Source organism: Eleutherodactylus coqui, chromosome 4 (assembly GCF_035609145.1).
Source record: "Eleutherodactylus coqui strain aEleCoq1 chromosome 4, aEleCoq1.hap1, whole genome shotgun sequence".
Classification (NCBI taxonomy): Eukaryota; Metazoa; Chordata; class Amphibia; order Anura; family Eleutherodactylidae; genus Eleutherodactylus; species Eleutherodactylus coqui.
This window is the reverse complement of record NC_089840.1, coordinates 129,776,299-129,802,794: the sequence shown is the minus strand read 5'-3', so window position 1 is coordinate 129,802,794 and position 26,496 is coordinate 129,776,299. Positions and strand designations below refer to the sequence as shown.

General features: G+C 45.1%; 1 protein-coding gene across 1 annotated transcript; it reads left to right on the top strand.

The window, feature by feature from the left end:
* Positions 1-339: 339 nt before the first annotated feature.
* LOC136624729 (omega-hydroxyceramide transacylase-like) lies at positions 340-23,112 on the top strand. Its single transcript, XM_066598664.1, has 5 exons — positions 340-709; positions 5,347-5,579; positions 11,857-11,922; positions 14,393-14,602; positions 22,657-23,112. The coding sequence occupies exons 1-5, from the start codon at positions 517-519 to the stop codon at positions 22,801-22,803; spliced, it is 849 nt and encodes a 282-aa protein (XP_066454761.1). The 5' UTR covers positions 340-516; the 3' UTR covers positions 22,804-23,112.
* Positions 23,113-26,496: the final 3,384 nt, after the last annotated feature.

Here is a 26,496-nt window from a genome sequence, read left to right as displayed (position 1 = left end):
AGGGAACAGTCTGTTTCCCATTAGGGAGTCGGGAAGGAATTTTTCCCCCAAAAGGGCTAATTGGCTTCTGCTCTTGTTTTTTTTTTTGGTCTTCCTCTGGATCAACAAGACAGGAGGATAAACAGGCTGAACTAGATGGACATTGTCTTCATTCGGCCTTACAAACTATGTTATTATGTATGTTACCAGGTGTGACAAGCGCTGCCCCCCTCCTATGAGAACACATCTATTGGGTGTGAGAAGTGCTGCCCCCCCCCCCCCCTATGAGAACATCTCCATCACCTATCAGGTGTGACAAGTGCTGCCCCCCTCCTATGACAGTGCAGCAGGTGGGGACAATGTAACAGAAAGTCCTCCAGCTTATGTAACATGCAGAGCCAAGGAAGCATTTCTAGGATCAGTTACTACAAAGAGCCTCTTGTTGACCGCAGCCTAATCCTGCAGAGAAGGGACTGCAAAGCCATGAGGAAGCAGAGAGGAGTTTCTTGCGTGCACTCAGTGTGAAGACCCCCTGGCATGGAGACAGTTGCTGGAAGGAGCCCCCTGTCCCTCTCCTTCTCTGGCAGTGGTTTTCTGTCCTTGTACCAGATAGGAGCAGTGAAAGCCCTGCATGATCTGGCCCCAGATGTACTGATGTTAGCCCCCAAGGTGTGTGGAGCGTCAGCAGGGTCTCTTGTTGCGGCTGCTGTGGTCTTCAAGATGGATCTAGGTAAGGAATGCACGTACTTTGTAACACCTCACTATGTAACATCTGTCAAAGTGTAAGACTTTTGCTAGTAAATTGGATTTAATTCTGGAAAACGTATTATTGTAACCTTGCAATTAAAAAAAAAAAAGATTTGTAGGCTTTTTTATAAGGGCGACTTCACCCGTGTGTATGCGCCAAAATGCTTGCCGCAGTGCTATGCATTTGTGCATAAGCAGGGTTTGATGAGGCTCTTTGGCGTGCATGTCTGCACATATTATTGTACTTTTCGCACACGCAGGGCCAGTTCAAACGCAAGCGACGCACCTTTTCCATGGTTTAAAAGGCTAATTAGCCTAATAAGCTATATTTGCATATTTGCCCACCTTCCCTTGACTTCTATGGAGCGTTTGCTGTGCCAACCTATAGGAGATACGTTAAATACTGCGCAGGAAATAGAACACATCTGGAACTCATTAGACTAATCAGCTCTTTCAATCGGTGCGTATTTTTCGGCTGCACGCAAATGCATATGGCTTGCACATGGAAAAGGTACAGTAAGGGATTCTTAAGACAACTGTGATTTTGTCCTGTTTTGTGGCCATGATTGATTCCAATGGGTTTTTTTTCTCGTTTTCACTAGCGGGATTGTACTTGCCCCATCTTTCTACATGCCAGAACGATGGGGCAGGACCTTTCGTCCAACTTTTCTTTCAAACTTGCATGCAATAGTGTGGAGTTTAAATAGCTAAAAAAAATAAAATCTCTGATTCATGGGCTAATGTGCTGCATAGCGGCAAGCGTATTAACACATGCGCTCCAATGTTTAAGCCCTAAAACATGCCGATGCGTAAGCAAATAACATTGTTCCGCAAAAGCACTGCGCTCATGCACACGCAAATATGCCTTCGCTCGTATGACGCCAGCCTACTTGTTCATGTGAGGGGCACGGGGAGGGGTATGTTGTAGACGCAGTACATGTAGTACATGGCTATATGAGCGAAACACAAGTGTGTTTATGGAGGGTTTTAAAAGATGTAACGTTGAAAATAATCATCTCATGCGAAAAATTTGTTTATAAAAATGTGTATGTGGCAGTTCTGTAAATTTGTGCATGCAATACGCAGAGAATAGAACCCATTGATTACAAAAAGTACAGTAAAATATGCCATTACATTGCACAAAAAAGACTCGATCATGGCTCAAATACGTTGTGCTAAGGCATGCACAGTTGCGCATACGCCTGTGTGACTCCGCCCTTATTAGACCAATTAACAATCTCATAATACTATCAAATAACACAAACTCTCCGTCTCTGTATTAGTCATTACTAAATCTATATACTGATAGACAAACAAAATTCTATATTGTAGTAATTGTAAGAATATGTTTGATTATTCTAAATCTACTTAGCATGTTGTGTGTTCTGAGAACCTGATACATTGTAGCTGCATTTGATGTAGAAGTGGAATATGTTGTTCGTCCATAAAATGAGTACTGTAGACGGGTCAGAATGGCAGTAGATAGAAGCGGTGCCTGATTTATAGCATCTCTTGGGGGTGCAGGAGGAACGCAGAGCTGTTGCAATGCACAAACCACATAAAACAAGCACATGCTTCAAAAATGCATTTATTGCCACATTGTAAATTATGCTTGCAGGACCGACTCTATGTAGGACGCTTGGCTCTTATGTACCCGGCACAGACCGCTCTGTGGGGTGCTGCATATAGATATGGCATCCAGCGGAGCATGTCACATTTTATCTGTGGTATTCCATCAGAAAAAGACTCTGTATGAAATTAGGGGCATCCTCCACCCCAGGGGTCCTACATCCTACATACACTATTGTCAGAATCTTGAAATCCTTTTAAAAAGTGCAATGCATGTGCTTTAATGGCATTTTGCAAGCAGTTTTTTATTTTTATTTTTTTATTTTGCTACATATAACATCTTTTGATGGCGGCAATTAAGGGGCTTTATTCTGCAGTGCCATCTTTTGACAGTGGCTGCATCAGAAGTGCCGCACAGGTCTCCTGTGCCAGGGGAACCAGGTGCCCGGCCATTGGTGCACTTGCTCTAAGAGCGAGGACAGAAGAAACCTTAGTATTGTGCTATTTAACCCTTTACATCGCCACAGTTACTGCAATTGCTGCATATAAAATGCTGACAGAGGGATGGGCCTCCCTCTCTCCGAGATGTGATCACAGGATCCTGATGGGTAGCTATGGCACGTGGAGGCTTGACTATAGCCTCTTGATCTGCTGTCTATGATGGCCTATGAGGTGACCTGCATAGGCTTTCTAATACATTGCTACACTAAAATGCATGCAAAAAGCTTGTCCCTGTGAAAGAACCCATTGACATCAATGGGTTCTATCTTCTGCGTATTGAGCACGTATATTTTATATGAGCAAAAATGTCCATCTGAAGTCTACAGTAAATTAGTGTAAGATCATCTTCTAAGTAACATCCGGCCAGAGTCTTTTAAAGTCCAAAAAGTGGCAACAAAAATGGTGCACAAAACTGTGAATCCAGCCTTTCTGGTTAGTACGGCAATAATCACTTCTGTGTTGGTAAATAATCTCCTACGACATAAACAAGAGAAAACTGTAACAGTATAATGTTATGAAACATACAAATATCCCTGCTACAGTTAACAAAAACATTTGCTTCCTGTTATACTTGGCCTGCCAACTATCATAAATGTCCCTGGGCCATTGACCTGCGTGTGCAAACAAAGTATGAAGTGAAACTTGGGAAATTAATGGCATCGTAAAGTTGTTGCCGCAAAACTGCTGTGTGTAAAGTAGAAGTTATTCTGCCACATTGTAACTTGTGATAGAATATTCAACAACAGCTCCTTAATATTCCACATCTTGTACGTTTCCAAAAATCAGGTTTGGTTCCACCATACATACTGCAGTTGTTTAAGAGTATAATTAACGTATCTTTTATTTTGGCTCTTCTTATAGTCTTTTCTCTATCTACACAGCCCCTATTGGACAAACCATCAGGAGATTTGGCCTCCAATACCACCTGTATGCTGACGACACCCAGCTATACACCTCTGCCCGTGACATCTCTGCACCTTTACTCCAAAACATCACCGACTGTCTGTCTGCTGTCTCTAACACTATGTCCTCTCTCTACCTAAAACCAAACCTCTCTAAAACTGACTTACTGGTATTTCCACCCTCCACTAACCAACCTCATCCTGACATCTCCATCTCAGTGTGTGGCATCATAACTCCTAGACAACATGCACGCTGCTTTGGGGTCATATTTGACTCTGATCTCTCTTTTACCCCCTACATCCAATCTCTGGCCCGAACATGTCAGCTGCACCTCAAGAACATCGCTAAAATCTGCTCTTTTCTCACTGTGGACATGTTAAAAACGTTTACTGTTGCCCTCATCCACTCTCTGCTCGATTATTGCAACTCGTTGCTGATCGGCCTCCCCTGCACCAGACTCTACCCTCTCCAATCCATCCTGAATGCGGCAGCCAGGCTCATCTTCCTGTCCAGCCACTACTCGGATGCCTCTGCCCTGTGCCGGTCACTGCACTGGCTGCCTGCTAAATACAGAATTCAATTTAAACTCGCTACCTTCATCCACAAAGCCCTCCACAGCGCAGCACCACCCTATATCGCCTACCTCATCTCAATCCATCACCCAGGCCGGGATCTTCGCTCTGCTAACGAAACCAGACTGAGCGCCCCTTTAATTCGAACTTCTCATTCCTGCCTCCATACCGATTCAGCCATCACACGGCCAAACGTCTGTCCATTGTCCATGTGTATAGAATCCCTCACTCTCCACCTCGCCATACCATGCACATCTCCAGCCCCTTTACCTTCTGTATCACCACATTACCTGTAGTATGTAAGCTCGTTGGAGCAGGACCCTCACCCTTATTGTTTCCATCCACTGATTACTATGTAACCGTGGTTCTGTAATTTTTGCACTTTTTTTTTTCTGTATTCCCCCTGTCTATGTAAGCGCTGCGGAATATGTTGGTTCTATACAAATAAAGATTATTATTATTATTATTTTTTTAGTGAGAGATCCTGATGGTGAGAAGTCTTTCCTATGCATACTTTCTTTCATCAGTTGTAAAGATTTTGATCTCCCATAGGGCTTCCAAATAGAGATTACTGTAGGTGGCCCTTGAATCTTAGCAGCACGCATTCCCCCACTGGTCTGTGAAGGTGACCTGTGACCTAGTCTGGGCTTTCATTGGTGGGATGCAGATCCGTGGTTCAGCATGATCAACTTTTCAGCTCCAGCACTAAGCAATGACCAAAAAAATCCATCATAGCAGATCAAATTTTCAACTGGCATCAATTAACATCTGGGCTTGTTCAAGTAACGAAAAAGCACTGATGGTCAACCAGAAATGTCCTAAATTGGCCTCTCAAAATCTCTGGTGTGTGGCCAGCTTCCATTGAGGTTGAGTCTTTGTAGAAACTTTATGTAAATCTATTGGGGTACAGCCATGGAGTGTACAAATAAGCACAGGGTCTTATTTTAACCATGCAGTTCACTAATTCCACTCAGTATAACCATAGAAAAAGTAGTATCCATGTCTTTCTGATGGCTTTTTGATGATTTTTCTGAAATTTTTTTTTTTTTTTTTACCCCTTTTTCTATCCTTACAGATGAGCTAAAGAAAATCATATTAGATGCTGCCATTAAAGCTAGGAAAACCATATTTGGGCCATTTTACCCAACTTTTAATTTGCTAACAATTTTACGGAACGCTCTCCTCAACGTTTTACCTGAAAATGCACATCAGGTTGCAACAGGAAGACTTAATGTTGCTCTAACACGTTTATCAGATGGAAAGACCATACTGGTTTCTGATTTTAAGTCCAAAGAGGAGGTCATGCAGGTAAGATGTGTTGTATAACTCGGGTAAAACATTTGTTTTCTAGAAATGCAGAATATTCACTGATACTCATTCACACAGTTTTCTTTTTGCTTATTAAAAACATTAATTTCATGCATGGTTTAGAAGTAGAGATGAGCGAACGTACTCAGTTCGGGTGTTTTTGGACTCGAGCACCGCTTTTTCCGAGTAACTGACTACTCGGACGAAAAGATTCGGGGGGCGGCGTGGTGGAGCAGGGGGTAGAAGTGGGGAACAGCGGGGAGCTCTCCCCCCCCCCCCCACTCACCCCCGGCGCCCCCCGAATCTTTTCGTCCGAGTAGTCAGTTACTCGGAAAAAGCGGTGCTCGAGTCCAAAAATACCCGAACCGAGTACGTAAGCTCATCTCTATTTAGAAGCCATTTTTCTTATTTATATATAAACTTTTTCTTCGTATGCAATACGCAGAGCATAGAAGCCATTGATTTCAATGGGTTCATACACATCTCCGTATTTTGCACGCACATTTCAGCCGCACAAAAAAAAAAAAGATATGTTCTATTTTTCTACGTATTTATGCACCAAAGGCCCCTATAGAAGTCAATGGTGGTGCACATAATACTCAAGGATATGTGTGAAACACTGGAAATAGAACATATTTAGAACTCATTAGACAAATTAGCCATTTTAATGGGTGTATTCTTTGTGTCACAGGAAAATGTACATGTCCTGCGGGCCAAAAAAGTACAGTGAGATGCGCCAATACATGCACAAAAAAAGCGTGTTCATACCGTTATTAGTACAAATGATTAACTAAAGGGGTCCTATTTTCTTTTCATGAAGCTGTTTATTCTGCTGTAAAGCCCATTTCTAAATGCTGTTAACAGCTCAGGAATGATGGCTACCCCCATAGTCATATACAGACAACAGAATAAAAATATCTAGAATGCGAAAATAAACTCAGATTGGGAAATTGGAATATATTTCACTATCTGGTTTTCATTAGTAAAAAAAATATATAAGTGACCCTTTCCCTTTAAATAGATTTAAAAGTGTGCAAATGAAGGAGACACTTGGTCTGACAAGGGTCATGACAAGCTCCCTTCAGCTCTAAGGTATGAAGACCACAACCACGTGGGGCCTCTTGTTTCATACAGCGCTCACATTACATTACTAGTACACAATCTTTCTTTAGAGCAGTGATGGCGAACTATTTAGAGACAGAGTGCTCAATTTGCAACCCAACACCGACTTATTTATTGCAAAGAGCCACTACGGCAATGTAACTGGAAGGGCGGCTTCAGAGGAGTTTGAATAGCCTGATTTAAAAAAACGGTTCGTGCGCAACTATGCTCTGTAGTGGCAAGCATAGTTGCACATATGGCCTTCTGTTTTAACCCTTAGGGGTAGTTTTTAGGTGAACGTGGTTTCCCCCTTATGCTGCTGTAATATCCACAGCCGTATAACAGGACAAAAAAAAAACACTGAAGCCAATGGATTTCAGTGGTTTCGTTTTAACTAGTTCTTTACTTGCCCTTTAATACTATGGCCGAGAAGATATTAGCCCTGCTCTGTAGTAAATAGGTTGTGCGGGGAAGATCGGGCAATGCCTATTTTCCCACAGTTTTTTTTAAAACTCCTGCGCTCTGGTGCAGAGTGTGAATGACCAGCAAAGGGGAAGAAATTGCCCTCATTCAGGCGCAACTGCGGATTAAATTCCGCACCACAAGTTAGTTTCGCGCATGTTTTTGTCTGGGTTATTTCCGCAGGTTGTGGACAAGATTTTTAAAATCTTGTCCACTTTGCCAATACTGTAAATGTTGCAGAATACCACTTCATGTGAACCCCACCGATATGTTTACAGTTTGCTTATTAACCTCTGCCCGCTATATGACGTACATTTAGGTCATGCAGGTGCAGGTTATGTATGAATAGAGATCGCTGGGCGACCTCTCTTCATACAGTGTGGGTGAAAGCTGTTTACTACAACTGACACCCACGGGCAATAGCTGCGATCGGCAGCAACTTTTAAATTCCCGCAAACAATGTTTGAGGGTCCCGTACGCCCACCTCCCGAGGGCTAAAAAAAAAGTACAAAAAAGATTAATAAAGTTTTATTAATTGTAAAAAAAAAAAATCAGAAAAGTTTAAATCACCCCCTTTTGCCAAATCTATAATAAAAAAAATCTAAATCATAAAACAAAAATACATATTTGGTATCACTGCGTTTGTAGAAGTCTTATCTATCAAAGTAGCACAGTATTTACCCCGCACGGTGAACAATGTCCGAAAAAAAACATAAAGAATGCCAGAAATGCACTTTTTCAGTCACCCCAGAAAAAAACGCAATAAGAAACGATCAAAAAGTCCTATGTATTCCGAAATGATACCAAAATAAAACTACAGGACATGTTGCAAAAAATGAGCCCTTGCACAACTAGATTGATGGAAAAATTACAAAGTTATTGCGCACAGAAGATGGAGGCAGAAAATAATTTTAAAAAATTAGATGTCTTTGAAAAGAAATAAAAGTAGTACAGAAAAAATAAACTATAAGTTTGGTATTGTAGTAATTGTACTGATCCGTAGTATAAAGTTAACAGGTCATTTTTGTTGCAGTTTGTGCGCCGTAGAATCAAGACGCACCAAAAGATGGCGGAATGCAGTTTTTTTTTCCATTTTACTCCACTTAGAATTTTTAAAAAGTTTTTCAGCACATTATATAGTGAGTTAAATAGCACCATTGAAAAATACAACTCGTCCCACAAAAAAACAAGCCCTCATAAAGCTAGGTTGATGGATAAATAAAGGAGTTACGATTTTTTAAAAGAGGGGAGGAAAAAATGAAAATGGAAAAAGAGAAAGGGGCCGCGTCATTAAGGGGTTAAATGTGACCTTTGAGCTGCCTGCACACAGCTGGGTCAGATCCCGCAGCGGAATCCAACCCTGTGCCTGGCCAGTGACCTCCGCGTACATATCTGGATTCTTCATAATCTGTATTACAGATGTGTCAGCCAGCACGTATGCGCACTACAGATTATGCCGCGCTGACACGGGTCCTGCGGCCATTCTGCAATCATGACTGCAAAATGACCACAGGACAAACTGCTTCCATTGACTTCAATGGAAGCCGTCCGTGCGTAGCCCTCACAGAATTGCTGCATGCTGCGATTTCTCCTCTGCGAGCGGAAAATCGCAATGAATTTCTGCTCATGGAAGTGAGACCACACTTTTTTCCCCAGCATGCTATGGGGCGGTATGTGCTGTGGAGTCCAGAGGTGGACGCCCGCTGTGGACTCCGCAATGCAAATCCGCTGTGTGCGTTTGGCCAAAATAGAACATGCTGCGATTTTTCCATCCGCGACGAAAAGTCGCAATTGATTTCCGCTCGTGGACTTGGAGAAGCGATTTTCCACAGCATGTCTATGGGCAGTATTTGCTGTGGAATCTGGAGGCGGACGCCCGTGTTCATGCGTGCAGCAGAGATCTGGGGAGCTGAGAAGTATTTAGCAGTGAAGCCCTTCTGTCAGTTACTTTCATCCTGTACATTCAGGTGTTTCTTGCAGGATCTTCTACTAATGATGCCCCTATCTTTGCAGTAAGTGCTGTTATCTTACATCACCCAGGCAGCTACGGTCTTGGTCTTCCTTTTAACCTCCGTCCAGGTTTTCTTTACTGCTGCACTCCAGCTCTGCTCCACTCTACTCACAGGGCAATCACATTGAGTGCAGGCTGCCATGGGCTCCACATTTCAATTGCCCGCCTTCCTTCTGACAGGGGAGGAAGCGCTCTGATTAGGCTGCTGTGCGGAGGGGTGGGGGGAATGAGGAGCTGCTAGATAACAGCTGTGCTGGCAATCCCCTTCACCTGAGGATGACGTCAGCGCTGGATTTGAACTGCCCGCCTATACTTCTGATATGGGAGGAAGCTCTCCCCCTGAGCTGCAGAGGAGCGGGTGATACTAGCGAACAGCATGCGTGCCAGCAGAAAGGGCTCGCCGTGCCCTCTCCGGCACGCGTGCCATAGGTTCGCCAACACTGCTTTAGAGTATCTGCTGGCAGATGCCCTCTTAGATGCCTGAATATCAACGTTCCCTATCCTATCCAAGAAATAAATTGGGAGGTGCACGAGATGTAAATGGGGGTCCACATGAGCGGACTCCATTTAGGCAGGTCATCATCAACATTTAGGCTTTCTATAAATGACATAATACACCTTATACAGATTGTCTACATAATACTTATAACAGACATAGAAATTTCTTACCTCTTTGATATTTCATAAAATTGTTTATGTAGAGCTCATGCAAAACGTCTTGGGCTCTGGCCATAGACAAAACAGACCTGCGCAGTAGCTGATTTACCTATAAAGTTTCTACTGAGCATCGTTTTCACATGATCGGCCAGAGCCCAAGAGGTTTTGCACAAACTATACCCATCTGCTTTGTAGTGTGCTATGTTAATGTGTAAGTTCTCATACCAGCAGCTACGTATTGCGCGCGTACCTGTTGCTTATCCTGCATTATGGACTATCGCAAAAAAAGATAGCTTTTCCATCTTCATACCTCGTGGAAAGGGGTTTTAGCACGGTCGCCAATCTTCTTACGAAAAAAAGAAATCGATTGCAAATCACTGGATGTGCAGATTTGAGACTAAACCTCACTAATCTGAAGCCGAGTATTGAACAATTGCTATCAGAGCGTCCGACTCATCCCTCCCATTAACAGCATTATTTCTGTATTCATTTGATGTAAGAATCTTACTAGGTTCTGATTTGCTTCATCTCATATCCAAATATTTACTTGCATTTTGTTTCTTTTCAATAAAGAACTGAATAAAAATTGTACATGTTTTTCTTTTTTTTTTTTCAATTGTCCACTCTATGAAATACCCTTACTAAGGCCGAGGTCAGACAAGTGTGTGTTTTTTTTCGCGCCTATAAGCGCAAAAAAAAATGCGCTGCTCACATAAGCCGAAAACGCATGAACAGGCAAAGTTTCATATGCGCAGCGCTTGAAACTTTGCCAGTTCACTGGAGCAGCTATGCTTGAAGGATCACAGCTGCTCCACGAATGTCCCCTCATCGGGGATGGAAAAATCCCTGTCTCCTGGAAGCGCTGCCTCTGATTGGCTGAGCCCAGGGACCAATCACAGCCATTCAATCATTGAATGGCTGTGATTGGTCCCTGCGCTCAGGCAATCAGGGGCAGCACTTCCAGGAGGCGGGGACTTTTCAATCCCCGGGCAAAAGCAATGAAGAACAGTGTCGGAGAGAGAACAAGCGCCAGAGCCGGACAGCGCTTTTAGGTGATGTATTTTTTCTTTTATTATTTTTTTCATGCAGCTAGGGCTTCTTTTTGGGGTAGGTCTTATATTTCAAGCCCTTCCCCGAAAATCACTGCAGGGGTTGCCGTCATCCCATTGTTTTCACTGGGGTGGCAACAATGCCTATCCATTTGAAAGCAATGGAAGAAGATTACAGCTCTGATAGTTGTGGCAGGGGATTCTTTCTTCCTCGCGTGGAGTCCCCTCATCACTAAACACTGTGACAGACACAGTGAAAAACACATGCTCGTCTGACCGGGCCCTAAGTGAGCAGCCCTATGTCAGCTGTGAAAAACTCATTTGACTTTAATAAGTTAAAGAAAATTCAATATAAGGCCGGCTGCACACGGCCAGATTTGCTTTGCAGATTCCTGAGCGGGCGACTGCCTCTGGATTCCGCAGCAAATACCGCTCATAACATGCAATTGAAAAATGCTTTTTCCTGCATACGAGCGGAAATCAATCGCCATTTTCTGCTTGCAGAGGAAAAATCGCAGCATGTTCTATTTTTAAGTTGATTCAGCATGGACCGCTTCCATTGAAGTCAATGGAAGCGTCAGGAACGCGGCCCTTCCGCAATTGATGCGACGATGATGCGGGAAAAGCAGGGGTTTAAAAAAAAAAAGTCTAATGGCGAGCCGTGCGGACCAACCTCAGCACAGAGAAGAAGAAGAAATGACAGGTACGTGCAGATGCCAGCTGGGCACAATGTCAGATTCCGCTGAGGCTTCCCACACGCGGAATCCAACCCGGTCGTGTGCAGCCGACCTTAGGCAGGGGGTCTATGGAAAACAAGTAAATCGGCAAGTGGTCTATGGGGCAAAAAAGTTTAGGAACCTCTGGTCTACTGTAACATTTTTTTCAATAAGCATGGTATACAAACTGATGATACCCATAGTAAAGTATATTCGTAATAAAGTATAACTATCCATGATAAAGTAGGATGACAAACCTCTCATGATGATTATTTTCACAGACGCTTATCTGCAGTTGTTTTGTGCCTCTTTACTGTGGGTTAGTGCCACCTATGTTCAGAGGAGTGGTAAGTCTAATTCTTCTTATGTACAATATACATTAAGTACTGTATATACAAGGGGGAGTCAAAAGTTATTCACACTCTGGCTGTAGAATTTATTTTACTCAACTTTCAGAAAAGTCAACTACTTTATTTTTCTCCATACTGCGCATAAGGTCTTTAATATAAGTCAGCACGATACTCACCCTCAGACCACATGAAACAAATCACGGCATGCTGCTGTTCTTTCGCGCAAATCACAAATGGGACAGCCATTTGTTTTGCAATGCAGTCACAAATTAACTGATGTAACACATTCAAACCAGCACAGCAGCGACCTACAACAGAAAATGTTGATAACACAGTTTGGCCAACAGAAATGTTATTATAACTTGAGTGTGGATAATTTGTGACTCCTCCTCATATATACCTCGCTGGGGTCATTGTACTTAATATGCTAAATGTGGTGTACTGCATTCTCTCCTTGAATAATTACATTTTTTTTTGTGAAGACTTTTCAAGATAATGTTGTATTAGTATCAGAGGCGTAACTGGAAGCTGCTGGACAACAATGCAATATCTGTAACGGGGCCCCCAACCATAATGCTTCATTCATAGTACTGGGCTACCTATATGGAGAAGAGAGGCCTTATGGGCCCCCTAAGGCTCCTGGGCCTGGGTGCAACTGCATCCCCTGCATCCCCTGTAGTTATGCCCCTTATTAGTATTATACTCCACTCCCATACAGAATGTTGTTCATGCTTATAAAGTGAGAGATTAAGAGGATAATTCTAATACTGTGAGAAAAATGGCTTCTTCATGCTTTTGTTGGCACCAGTGATCATAACAGAGCAAAATTTGATAGTTAATGTGTTCAGGGTTAATGAAGTGGAGCGCTTTATTTATTTTGTGTTGCATGACCCGCCTTCTGTGGTTGGTCGAGGAATGTAGGAATAGGGATACATGACTACCTTTTCCAAAAACAGTGCTACCCCCTGTCCACAGGTTGTGTGTTGTATTGCATCTCTGTCTATGAAGCTGGGATTAAATATCTGATGCATCTATGGAGAGGTTTGCTTTCTTTCTGACGCGGTGCCTCATGTTCTTGCTTTTTATCAATCACATCATTTTAATTGAACATTCAAATTTTAGTACAATTACCCCTTAATACCTATATCAAACTACTAACGACAACTAGTCTTAATGTTTGTGTGTGAGTGTTTCTCATGCTCCGCCCCTGGTGACATCATTGCTTGCCCCCTGGTGATGTAATCGCAGGTCCTACAGTATACATAAAACACAAACCCGACCAACAGAAGAAAAACAAAGTTAGGGCTCTTGGAAGGGGAGAACAAAAATAGCAAAATGAGAATACAACTAAGCCATTATTATCTTGGACACAACTCAGTGGTCCTGACAGAAAACACCCACATACCGCCACCATAGAGATCTGGCGAGTTGATGTCACTATTGTGGGAGGAGCCATTCTGGAGTTTGGTAAAAAGTACTGTATACTGGATAAGCAGACAGCAGTTACCAGCACCTGTGATGACGTCACCATCATGTGATCACCTGTATGGGTGGAATCAAGAATCACGTGACCCGTGGCTGACACTGTATCCAGGAGCTGTGTGTGTAATGTGTGGGGTCAGGATGAATGTAGTAGAGCTGTGTGTGTGTTGTGTGAGAATTAGGATGGATGTAGTAGAGCTGTGTGTGTAATGTGTGGGGTCAGGATGGATGTAGTAGAGCTGTGTGTGTACTGTGCTGTGTGAGCAATGTGTGGGGTCAGGATGGATGTAGTAGAGCTGTGTGTGTTGTGTGAGAATCAGGGTGGATGTAATAGAGCTGTGTGTGTAATATGTGGGGTCAGGATGGATGTAGTAGAGCTGTGTGTGTAATGTGTGGGAATCAGGATAGATGTACCACAGCTGTGTGTGTCATATGTGGGAATCATAATGAATGTAGTATAGCTGTGTATGTCATTTGTTGAAATCACCATGGATGTAGCAGAGCTGTTTGTGTCATGTGGGAATCAGGATGGATGTAGTACAGCTGTGTGTGATGTGTGGAGTAACGATGCATGTAGTAGAGCTGTGTGTGTGATGTCTGTGAATCATAATAGACGCACCATGTAGCACAGCTGAAACACTGCTACTATAATTTCCTAATAATTACTAGTATATATATATATATATATATCAGTATATTATACATAAAGATACAAACAATACATTTAGACATAACTATACATGAATAAATCAGAGACCTCTTTCGGCTGCCCACCTCCAATCACGGTGAATAGGCAGTGTCCACAGATGAACGTCTGCCTGTTTACACAGGCCGCTCACTGTTTGACTTTTATGCCTGCACAAGCTGAACAATATTGTTACAGAATTTGTATTGAGGCCCAGAATCTCAATAAATGCTTCTGACAATAATGTCTTACATCCATGAGTACTAATTTTTCAGTTTTTTTTTCTTTTCTTTACCGTAGAGATACATTGATGGTGCATTAACAAACTTCCAACCATTGTTTGGTTTAAAGTCTATGCTAACTATATCCCCCTTCACAGGGGAGATTGACATTTGCCCCAGAGATTGCCCCGTCAGCCATCTATGCTTTCAAATCTATAATACCAGCTTCCAGCTCTCGGTCCAGAACCTGTGCAGAGTGAGCTATGCTTTATTCCCACCACCAGTCGTTGTAAGTATTCTTCCTTTAATTACTAAATAACAACATTTCTATGTATCCCTGGGGATATTAGAATAATGTGAACTACAGGATCAGACTGAATATGGTTTGTTTGTACTGTGAAACAGGAACACAGCTCTGCATAGGAGCCACATAGACACAGAGGTAAGAAATTTGTAATCAAAACAATTTGCTTCATTCTTGTATTATAGATATAGTAAAGCAATAAAAGTATTGGGTGCAAATGGTGGAGTAATCCCTTAAGTTAGGTGATACTCAAGGGGTATTGAAGCCTCATCAACCAGGTATACCCAAATGTTTGTACGGCGCATCAGAGAAGAACACAACATGGAGTAAATACTGAAGAAAGTCGCTCATTCACAAAAAGAACACATCTGGAACTCATTAGTAGAGATGAGCGAGCACCAAAATGCTCGGGTGCTCGTTACTTGGGACGAAATTTTCGCGATGCTCGAGGGTTCGTTTCGAGTAACGAACCCCATTGAAGTCAATGGGCGACCCGAGCATTTTTGTATATCGCCAATGCTCGCTAAGGTTTCCATTTGTGAAAATCGGGGCAATTCAAGAAAGTGATGGGAACGACACAGCAATGGATAGGGCAGGCGAGGGGCTACATGTTGGGCTGCATCTCAAGTTCCCAGGTCCCACTATTAAGCCACAATAGCGGCAAGAGTGGGCCCCCCCCCCCCCCAACAACTTTTACTTCTGAAAAGCCCTCATTAGCAATGCATACCTTAGCTAAGCACCACACTACCTCCAACAAAGCACAATCACTGCCTGCATGACACTCCGCTGCCACTTCTCCTGGGTTACATGCTGCCCAACCCCCCCTGCACGACCCAGTGTCCATAGCGCACACCAAATTGTCCCTGCGCAGCCTTCAGCTGCACTCATGCCACGCCACACTCATGTCTATTTATAAGTGCGTCTGCCATGAGGAGGAACCGCAGGCACACACTGCAGAGGGTTGGCACGGCTAGGCAGCGACCCTCTTTAAAAGGGGCGATAGCCCACAATGCTGTACAGAAGCAATGAGAAATATAATCCTGTGCCACCGCCATCAGGAGCTGCACACGTGGGCATAGCAATGGGGAATCTATGTGCCACACACTATTCATTCTGTCAAGGTGTCTGCATGCCCCAGTCAGACCGCGTTTTTTTATAAATAGTCACAGGCAGGTACGGGAATTCCGTGTGCACCCACAGCATGGGTGGCTCCCTGGAACCCACCGGCTGTACATTAATGTATCCCATTGCAGTGCCCATCACAGCTGAGGTAATGTCATGTTTAATGCAAGTGGGCTTTGGCCCACACTGCATGCCCCAGTCAGACTGGGGTTCTTTAGAAGTGGACACATGCAGTTACAACTCCGTGTGGACCCACGGCATGGGTGGCTCCCTGGAACCCACCGGCGGTACATAAATATATCCCATTGCAGTGCCCAACACAGCTGATGTAACGTCAGCTGTAATGCAGGTGGGCTAAAAATTAATTGGATTACACTGTAGGCGAGGGCCCCCAAAAATTGGTGTACCAACAGTACTAATGTACCTCAGAAAAAGTGCCCATGCCCAACCAAGAGGGCAGGTGAAACTCATTAATCGCTTTGGTTAATGTGGCTTAATTTGTAACTAGGTCTGGAGGCAGCCCAGTTAAAATAAAAATTGGTTCAGGTGAAAGTTTCAACGCTTTAATGAGCATTGAAACATATAAAAATTGTTTACAAAAATTATATGACTGAGCCTTGTGGGCCTAAGAAAAATTGCCCGTTCGGCGTGATTATGTGAGGTTTCAGGAGGAGGAGCAGGAGGAGGAGGAAGAATATTATACACAGATTGATGAAGCAAAAATGTCCCCGTTTTTGATGGTGATAGAGAACGATGCTTCCATCCGCGGGTGCAGCCTACGTATTGCTTAGGTATCGCTGCTGTCCGCTGGTGAAGAAGAGAAGTCTGGGGAAATCCAGGCTTTGTTCATCTTGATGAGTGTAAGCCTGTCGGCACTGTCGGTTGACAGGCGGGTACGCTTATCCGTGAGGATTCCCCCAGCCGCACTAAACACCCTCTCTGACAAGACGCTAGCCGCAAGACAAGCAAGCACCTCCAGGGCATACAGCGCGAGTTCAGGCCACGTGTCCAGCTTCAACACCCAGTAGTTGTAGGGGGCAGAGGCTTCACCGAGGACGGTCGCGCGATCGGCTACGTACTCCCTCACCATCCTTTTACAGTGCTCCCGCCGACTCAGCCTTGACTGGGGAGCGGTGACACAGTCTTGCTGGGGAGCCAGAAAGCTGTCAAAGGCCTTAGAGAGTGTTCCCCTGCCTGTGCTGTACATGCTGCCTGATCTCCGCGCCTCCCCTGCTACCTGGCCCTCAGAACTGCGCCTTCTGCCACTAGCGCTGTCGGATGGGAATTTTACCATCAGCTTGTCCGCCAGGGTCCTGTGGTATAGCATCACTCTCGAACCCCTTTCCTCTTCGGGTATGAGAGTAGAAAGGTTCTCCTTATACCGTGGGTCGAGCAGTGTGTACACCCAGTAATCCGTAGTGGCCAGAATGCGTGTAACGCGAGGGTCACGAGAAAGGCATCCTAACAAAGTCAGCCATGTGTGCCAGGGTACCTGTATGCAACACATGGCTGTCCTCACTAGGAAGATCACTTTCAGGATCCTCCTCCTCCTCCTCCTCCTCCTCTGGCCATACACGCTGAAAGGATGACAGGCAAGCAGCATGTGTACCCTCAGCAGTGGGCCAAGCTGTCTCTTCCCCCTCCTCCTCATGCTCCTCCCCCTCCTCCTCCTCCTCAACGCGCTGAGATATAGACATGAGGGTGCTCTGACTATCCAGCGACATACTTTCTTCCCACTCCTCCGTTTCCGAGTGCAAAGCGTCTGCCTTTATGCTTTGCAGGGAACTTCTCAAGAGGCATAGCAGAGGAATGGTGACGCTAATGATTGCAGCATCCTCGTTCACCATCTGGGTAGACTCCTCAAAGTTTCCAAGGACCTGGCAGATGTCTGCCAACCAGGCCCACTCTTCTGTAAAGAATTGAGGAGGCTGACTCCCACTACGCCGCCCATGTTGGAGTTGGTATTCCACAATAGCTCTACACTGCTCATAGAGCCTGGCCAACATGTGGAGCGTAGAGTTCCACCGTGTGGGCACGTCGCACAGCAATCGGTGCACTGGCAGATTAAACCGATGTTGCAGGGTCCGCAGGGTGGCAGCGTCCGTCTTGGAGTTGCGGAAATGTGCGCTGACCCGGCGCACCTTTCCGAGCAGGTATGACAAGTGTGGGTAGGTTTTCAGAAAGCGCTGAACCACCAAATTAAAGACATGGGCCAGGCATGGCACGTGCGTGAGGCTGCCGAGCTGCAGAGCCTCCACCAGGTTACGGCCGTTGTCACACACGACCATGCCCGGTTGGAGGCTCAGCGCGCGCAAGCCAGCGGTCGGTCTGCTCTGTCAGACCCTGCAGCAGTTCGTGGGCCATGTGCCTCTTCTCTCCTAAGCTGAGTAGTTTCAGCACGGCCTGCTGATGCTTGCCCACCGCTGTGCTGCCGTGGCGCGCGACACCGACTGCTGGCGACGTGCTGCTGCTGACACATCTTAATTGCGAGATAGAGGTTGCGTAGGAGGAGGAGGGTGGTTTAGTGGAGGAAGTGTTACGGCACTCTGCCCCCCGAGCGCCAAGTGGGATGCCCTGATCTTCCCGCACCCCACTGTCCCTGCCTACTTGCCTCGGCCCTGGCTAACCCCAGGCGGACAACTGGACGGCGGTCCCTGCTCTGGCTAGGGACCTGGCGGCTGACAAGCAGGAAACTACCTAATGGGGGGACAGGGTGCCGACAGAGGAGGCAGGTGAATCAGACCAACAAAACTGACAAGGCTGGAGATGGAACTCACAGGCAAACTGGCAGGGTGCTGGATAGCAACTAGTGCTGACTGGGCCAGACTAGATTAGAGGCAAACAGAACCAACAAAAACAGACTGAGTAATAGGGGACCAGAGGGAGCTGACCGACAACTAGGGACTGACTGAGGGGAACCACAGACAGACTGGCTAGGTGCATGCAGAACCAATAACTGGCAATGAGCTCAGTTCACTGCCAGTCCTTTAACCACAAGGTTCCGCCCAGCGGTGGAGAGTGGGAGGAGGCAACTCCGCCCACTGCTGTATAAGAAGCACAGAGGAGTGCGGGCGGCACCCTACGGGCGGGCACGCCCACGCCGCCGCCCACTGGCCAACCCAAGCTGCTGGGATGACCTCGACACAGGGCTCCAGGCTGCTGGAGCCGACGCCGGAGCGACGCGCGCCGACCGCGGGACCCCATGCCGCACTGTATGGTAACAGGAAGCATACACCGCCGCAGATACCACCACCGAGCTGGGGCCTGCAATTCTGGGGGTGGGTAGGACGTGAGCGGTCCCAGGCTCTGACTTGGTCCCAGCCTCCACTAAATTCATCCAATGTGCCGTCAGGGAGATATAGTGGCCCTGCCCGCCTGTGCTTGTCCACGTGTCTGTTGTTAAGTGGACCTTGGCAGTAACCGCGTTGGTGAGGGCGCGTACAATGTTGCGGGAGACGTGGTCGTGCAGGGCTGGGATGGCACATCGGGAAAAGTAGTGGCAACTGGGAACCGAGTAGCGCGGGGCCGCCGCCGCCATCATGCTTTTGAAAGCCTCCGTTTCCACAAGCCTATACGGCAGCATCTCCAGGCTGATCAATTTGGCAATGTGCACGTTTAACGCTTGAGCGTGCGGGTGCGTGGCGGCGTACTTGCGCTTGCGCTCAAACAGTGGCGCTAGCGAAGTCTGGATGCTGCGCTGAGAGACATTGCTGGATGGGGCCGAGGACAGCGGAGGTGAGGGTGCAGGCCAGGAGACGGTAGTGCCTGTGTCCTCAGAGGGGGGTTGGATCTCAGTGGCAGGTTGGGGCACAGGGGGAGAGGCAGTGGTGCAAACCGGAGGCGGTGAACGGCCTTCGTCCCACCTTGTGGGGTGCTTGGCCATCATATGCCTGTGCATGCTGGTGGTGGTGGCTCCCCAGCTGATCTTGGCGCGACAAAGGTTGCACACCACTGTTCGTCGGTCGTCAGGCGTCTCTGTGAAAAACTGCCACACCGTAGAGCACCTTGACCTCTGCAGGGTGGCATGGCGCAAGGGGGCGCTTTGGGAAACAGTTGGTGGATTATTCGGTCTGGCCCTGCCTCTACCCCTGGCCACCGCACTGGCTCGGCCTGTGCCCACACCCTGACTTGGGCCTCCGCGTCCTCGCCCGCGTCCACGTCCTCTAGGCCTACCCCTACCCCTCAGCATGGTGTATTACCAGTAGTGCAGAAACAGAACGCTGTAATTAAATGTGCCGCTTATTGGCCTGTGGTTGGAGGCTGACTTCGCTTACGGAACGCCAGGAAATAATTTTGCGCAAGCCTGCTGTAACACTTAGCTGGCTGCATATGAATTAGGAGGACAACTACACCCAGCACAGACCCAGAACACTGAGGACAGTCACAGGCAGGCCAAATAGATTTTTTTCCCCAAATGTTTTTGCAAAGGCCCACTGCCTATATGCACTGTATATGTCTTCTGTCCCTGCCTCACAATATATGTCTTCTGTCCCTGCCTCACAATATATGTCTTCTGTCCCTGCCTCACCACTACTGGCCCTGCACTATGTATAGTTACTGCAGGGCGCAATGCTCTGCACGGCCGATATACAAAAAAAAAAAAAAAAGTGCAACACTGCAAAAAGCAGCCTCCACAGTACTGCACACGGTCAGATGTGGCCCTAAGAAGGACCGTTGGGGTTCTTGAAGCCAAAAATACTCCCAACACTCTCCCTATAGCAGCTCCGGCACCAACAGCACTTTCCCTCCTCTATGTCAGAACGCATCTGAGGCGAGCCGCGGGAGGGGCCGATTTTTATACTCGGGTGACACCTGATCTCCCCAGCCACTCACTGCAGGGGGGTGGTATAGGGCTTGAACGTCGCAGGGGGAAGTTGTAATGCCTTCCCTGTCTTTCTATTGGCCAGAAAAGCGCGCTAACGTCTCAGAGATGAAAGTGAAAGTAACTTGAACATCGCGTGGTACTCGTCACGAGTAACGAGCATCTCGAACACGCTAATACTCGAACGAGTATCAAGCTCGGACGAGTACGTTCGCTCATCTCTACTCATTAGCCATTTCAATCGATGCATCTTCGTTTGCTGCGTGCAAATGTGCAAAAAGAACAGTAAAATATGCCGATGTGCACGCAAAGCGGCCCTGTTCATTGCGCAAAAATTTGCGCTAAGGCATGCACGGGTACACATGTGTCCGTGTGAAGCCAGCTTTGTGCTGTTTCCAATTGAGTAAAGTGCCACCGAATGTCGTCCCCTTCTGTGGATGTCACCCTGAACCAGTCTAGACATTCAACACGGACCTTCAAGGGTTGTAGGGTTATTCCCAGGCTTAGGTCTGCGTGACACGAACATATTTGAGCCTGCAATACGCAGTGAGTAGATCCCATTTATTTTAATGGGTTCGTTCACATTAGGGCATTTTGTGTGCTCATTTCATTCACGTAAACAAATACACAGCATGTTCTATTTTCTGCATTTGTGCAGGGAGAGAGGACATATTCAACTAATTACACTAGTTGCCCGTTTTAATGAAAGGGAGCATGGTTGTATTTTTTTACGCACACAAATGCGCATAGTTGGCGTGCGCAATACTTACAGTAACACACACATGCACGTGCAAATATGCAACGCCGATTGTGCAAATGTGCACATAAAAGCGTTAATGTCCGTGTGACACCAGCCTTCGGCCTCCTTCATACAAGCATATACTTATTTACATTTTTGTAGGGCCCCTTGTCACAGACTTCTCTGCAGGGAAAAAACAAGTGAAGAAAAACGCACGAGTAAATTTGAAGAAAAGTGTCAATAAAAATACCTTGTAAAATAAATTCATGGAGTTTGTTAACAAGCTAGAAAGCCCTACCAAAAAGCTGCCAGAAAGGAGCCCTAAGAATAGGGAGGCGTCACTTCCAGAATTGTTTGTCATTTGTTTTGAATGCCCGTTTTCCAACCTCTACAGACCGTTGTGCGTGAAAAATGAAGGATATCACCATTTTCTGTATTGCTCCGTCTTGGACTGATGATATTTCTTCCCTTTGTTGGTGTTTAGTCTGAAGAATGAAACTTCTTGAATCTCATTTTTAGGCATTTGTTATGAGATGATTAGCAGATATTGGCATGAAGAACCAGATCACCGGACCCGGGTCGTCAACATGGGTTTTTTTTTCCTTTGTCTGGACAACTTATGAAAAAATCACAGACAGTTGACATTTTTTACGGACACATTGGGAAACCATAAGGCTGCTTTTACATGGGATGGAATTGTCTGCGGGATGCAATGCAGATGCGGATTTTATTGTGTTTTTAGCTGCGGAATGTGTTCTGCAGAACGTCTTGTAGGATTTCTTGCGTTCTTTTCCGCAGACTTTAGGTGCGGAATTACATCTCCTGTATGTGAGGGATCCACAAGAACCATTCCACAAGACATCCTTAATTCTGCAGTAGAAAGATTCTCCTCTGCAGAATTAAGTCTTTTGCAAAAGAAGAAGTGAATATTTTACCAGGTGTGTATTTCAAGCCCCATAGGGAGAACATTGTGTTGCAGAAATGTCTGCACGGACTAATTCCGTCCCGAGTGAAAGTATTGTAGTAAACCTTAGAGATTATGAAGGGTGCGTCTACAGTCCTGAAGACGTCTATAAACATATTAGTAACATTTAATGTGAACTGTAAAATGATGGTAATTATAATAACCTGCACAAGGTCATCCAGCTTCAAAAACATCACAGATGAATCAAATCAATTTTATGGGCACTGAAAAAAGGCCCCTATTTTTACCAGCTGTCCAGGAATTTACAAATGGTTGGCGATCCTGGTGGGTATATATACCATGTGTGCATGATGCATATACAGTATGTACATATGTAGGGTTGATCACAAAGACCGTTCACAGTGATTTACGTTTGTATCTTTCACTCACAGGTACTCAATAATTTTTACTGCGAAGGTTATAAAGATGCCGTTCTTTATCTGATTGCCAATGGCAAAGTCCACCGGTGCCCTCCATATCCAACCGCTGGCAAATGCTTCACAGAACCTAAGTGTTCTAAAGAGGATCATGAGAAATGATTGAGAAAACAGCCTACTGAACTGTGAATGTAATCATTTACCATCTAGTGGAAAGGAAAACCAAGGATGTTGGATACAGGCGGATGTAAAACCTTTATATATACAGGTGCTAATCTATCATACAGTATATCCCACAAGTGCCATTATAACATGTACACTACACAAGTCGTCACACATTGGGCCAATTACTATGTTTTTCAATACAAGTTTAACACAAAAACCTATTCTGTACACTGTTTTTTTGAACAGTGGTAGTCAATGGATATACGGTATACATACAATGGATATAAAAAGTCTACACACCCCTGTTATAATGTCAGCTATTTGTCATGTTAAAAAATCCAACAAAGATGAATCATTTCAGATTATTTCCCCTTCAATGTGACCCGCTATCTTTACAATTCCACTGAAAATTAGACTGAAATCTTTTAGGGTGGAAATTTGTTTCCTTTTTTTTTTTTAAACGTGGCTGCATAAATAAACGTGGTTGCACCCTAAGACCGCATAGATTCCAGCTGTGAGCCCGGCCGTGACCCTGTGTATGGTCGAGCAATGTGCTCACACAGGCAATCATATACAGTACTACTTTTTTTTACTGTTTGTTTATATTTCCCGCGCCGTTGGTTAGTGATGATGCGGATACCCGCAGCCCGTACACAATGTAGTTGCGTATGGTCTGCAGGTATATCCACAACCATACAGAACAATGGGCTCTATGTCTCAGATTCCACTGTAAAATAAGAAGATGCTGCGCTCTTTTTTCCATGAGCGGGTTACGCAATTCTGACCCACTAATGTGCCCGAAATTGTGTAATTCAATGCACTTGATTGATCTGCTTAACCGCGGATCAAATGCTTGCGAAATTCGCAAATCCTATGCCGTTGTGTGATACCAGCCTAACACTAATACTTTCTTTATGTACCCTTTGACTTTATGACAGCATTCAGTCTTTTTAGGTCGGTGTCTGTCAGCATGGCACATCCTGACTTGGCGATCTTTGCCAACTATTCCTTTGAGAACACAAAATGTTTGTGTTCTCATAGCAATACAGTAGAGTGTTTTTGCATTGTTTAGCAATTATGCCTATTTTTTGGCCAACTATTCCTTGCAAAACGCAATTGTAAGGGCATCTTGTGTGTAGGCCCTCTTCAGGTCAACAGATCGCCAATGAGATTCAGGTCTGGGCTTTGTGTCGGCCATTCCAAAACTGTGATCTTCTGGTGAAGCCATTATTTTGGTGACTTGGAGATCTCCTTTGGGTTGCTGTCACGCTGAAAGGTGAAATTCCTCTTCATCTTCCGCTTTTTCGCAGAGGCCTGAAGGTTTTTTGCCAAAATGGACTGATATTTGGAACTGTCCCTAATTCCCTTCACCTTAACTAAAGCCCCAGTTTGTGCAGCAGGTAGACATCCCCACACATAATGCTGCCTCCATCACCTTCACTGTGGGTATGGTGATCTTTTGGTGATGTGCAGTGTTGGTTTTACACCAAACATACCTTTTAGAATTAATGACAAAAACATAGCCAGGCTTGGATGTTTTGTTAGAAAATGCTTCCGTTTTGCCCCCTTACCCCACAGCCCAGACATATGAAGGGTACGGGAGATGGTTGACACATGCACTACACAACCAGCACTTGCCAGGAACTCCTGCAGTTCCTTTAATGTTGCTGTTGGCCTCTTGGCAGCCTACCGGAACAATTTTCTTCTGGTCTCTTCATCAATTTTTGAAGAACATCCAGTTCTTGGTAATGTCACGGTTGTGCCACATATAATCCACTTCTTCATGTCGTCTTCACTGTGTTCCATGGTATATGTAATGCCCTGGGGATGTTTTGGTCACTTCTCCTGACCTCCTCACTGATACCTTTCAAATATCAGATCCCTTTGATGTTCTGTAAGATCTTCATGGACCAACTAAGAAAATGTCAGAAAAATCCTCTTAGAAGAGCTAAACTTTATATGGGGGAAATCAGAATAACTGTTAATAATGGTAGCAGAGTACTAACATGAGTTTAAAACCGTTTTTACAGGGGCGACAAAATTGCACAATTGCATTTATGTGAAGCCTATGCTTTCCAATGGGTTCCTTAGCGATTTTTTGTAGGCTGCAACATTGTGAGAAAAAAAATCGTGGCATGCTCTATACAATCGAGATTTCCTTTCTGTTGCATCACATCACGTGAAATCATGTTTTTCGTGTCGTGCGATGCAACTTTTACAGTAGGAAGTCCTACCGTTTGTCCCTAAAATAACTCCTAGCTGCAAAAAAAAAATACATTACCTATCAGCCACTGTCCGCTCCGCCACACTTCTCCTCCGGCAGTTCCGCGGCACTTGTTTGTAGTCAGCCAGTCACTGCAGCGCTCAATAAACAAATTACAGGCATTGCATTGAATGGTTGTGATTGGTTCATCGAGCGCTGCAGTGATTAGTTGAGCCGTGGCACTCAAGAACCAATCAAAGCCAGCGCTTCCTGAAGGGGGGATTTTTGAACCCCTGAACTAGGAAGCAGCAGCTGAAGACTTCAAAGAAATGTGCCAGAGCTTTGGGAGGAGAAGTGTGGTGGATCGGACAGCACCTATTAGATAATGTATTGTTTTTTGTTGTTTTTTTAAATGCAGCTAGGGTTAATTTTCGGGGTAAGGCTTATATTTCAAGTTCCCCCCCAAATCCCAGTAAAGAGAGCTACAAAGGCTTTATATCGTGAGATTGTCACGACAAAGCGTGGCAATATCGCACAGAACACGGCTGCGATATCATTGTGATTTTCTCACGGAAGTATCGCTGCCACGCATGTGGAAGAGGCCTAAATGTGATTGGCTAATTCTGAACACAACCACATCCCCAAATATGAGGGTGTGAATACTTATGCAAGCACCACTGGAGGCGGAAATAAATCTGAAATGATTTATCTTTGTTGTTTTTTTATACATGACAAAAACCTGACATTTCAACAAGGGTGTGGAGACATTTTATACCCACTGTGTCAAATTAGCTTAGGGTTACAGTTGGATCCACTAGGTGGCGCTCTTGTAATGTGCAGACTGACCCTAATGCACTACTGCTTTTTTTGCGTGTAACGTGCCTACTTACCAAAACTGGGATTGGATTCCAATAGAAGGAAAACAAAGTGATGTCCTTACTTGCTATCAGAGAACACGAGGAAAACCTATTAAACTGGGAGTGAAGCATTTGCTGGTTATCTTGTGGAGTAATTCAGCTACATATTACAATGTACCAGGACAGTCCGTTGTACTACACTCCGTCATGGCCCTATGGGTGTTATGTGCTCATGGCACCCTGTCAGTTTACAGTCTGGATTCCTGCATTGATATGATATTCATGATGACTGATAATACGATAAAACCTATAAACTCTTTTAATGATGAATGATTAGTTAGGCTCCTTCACACAAGCATAGGCCCGTTTGTGAGCGCCTCTGTGCTGCGTTTTTGCAGAACAAAGCATATCGGTGTATTTTATTGTCATTTTTCTGCCCGCAAGACATGTTCATTTGCACGTGGCAAATAAGACGCACCGCTTGTAATGGCTAATGAGTTCCAGATGTGTTCTTTTTCCATTGGAATTGCGCAGTGTTTAACGCATCTCCTTGCATATTGCTCACACATTTGCACATCCTCTGTGGACTTCTATGGGGACCTATTATGTGCAAATGCGCAGAAAAGTAGA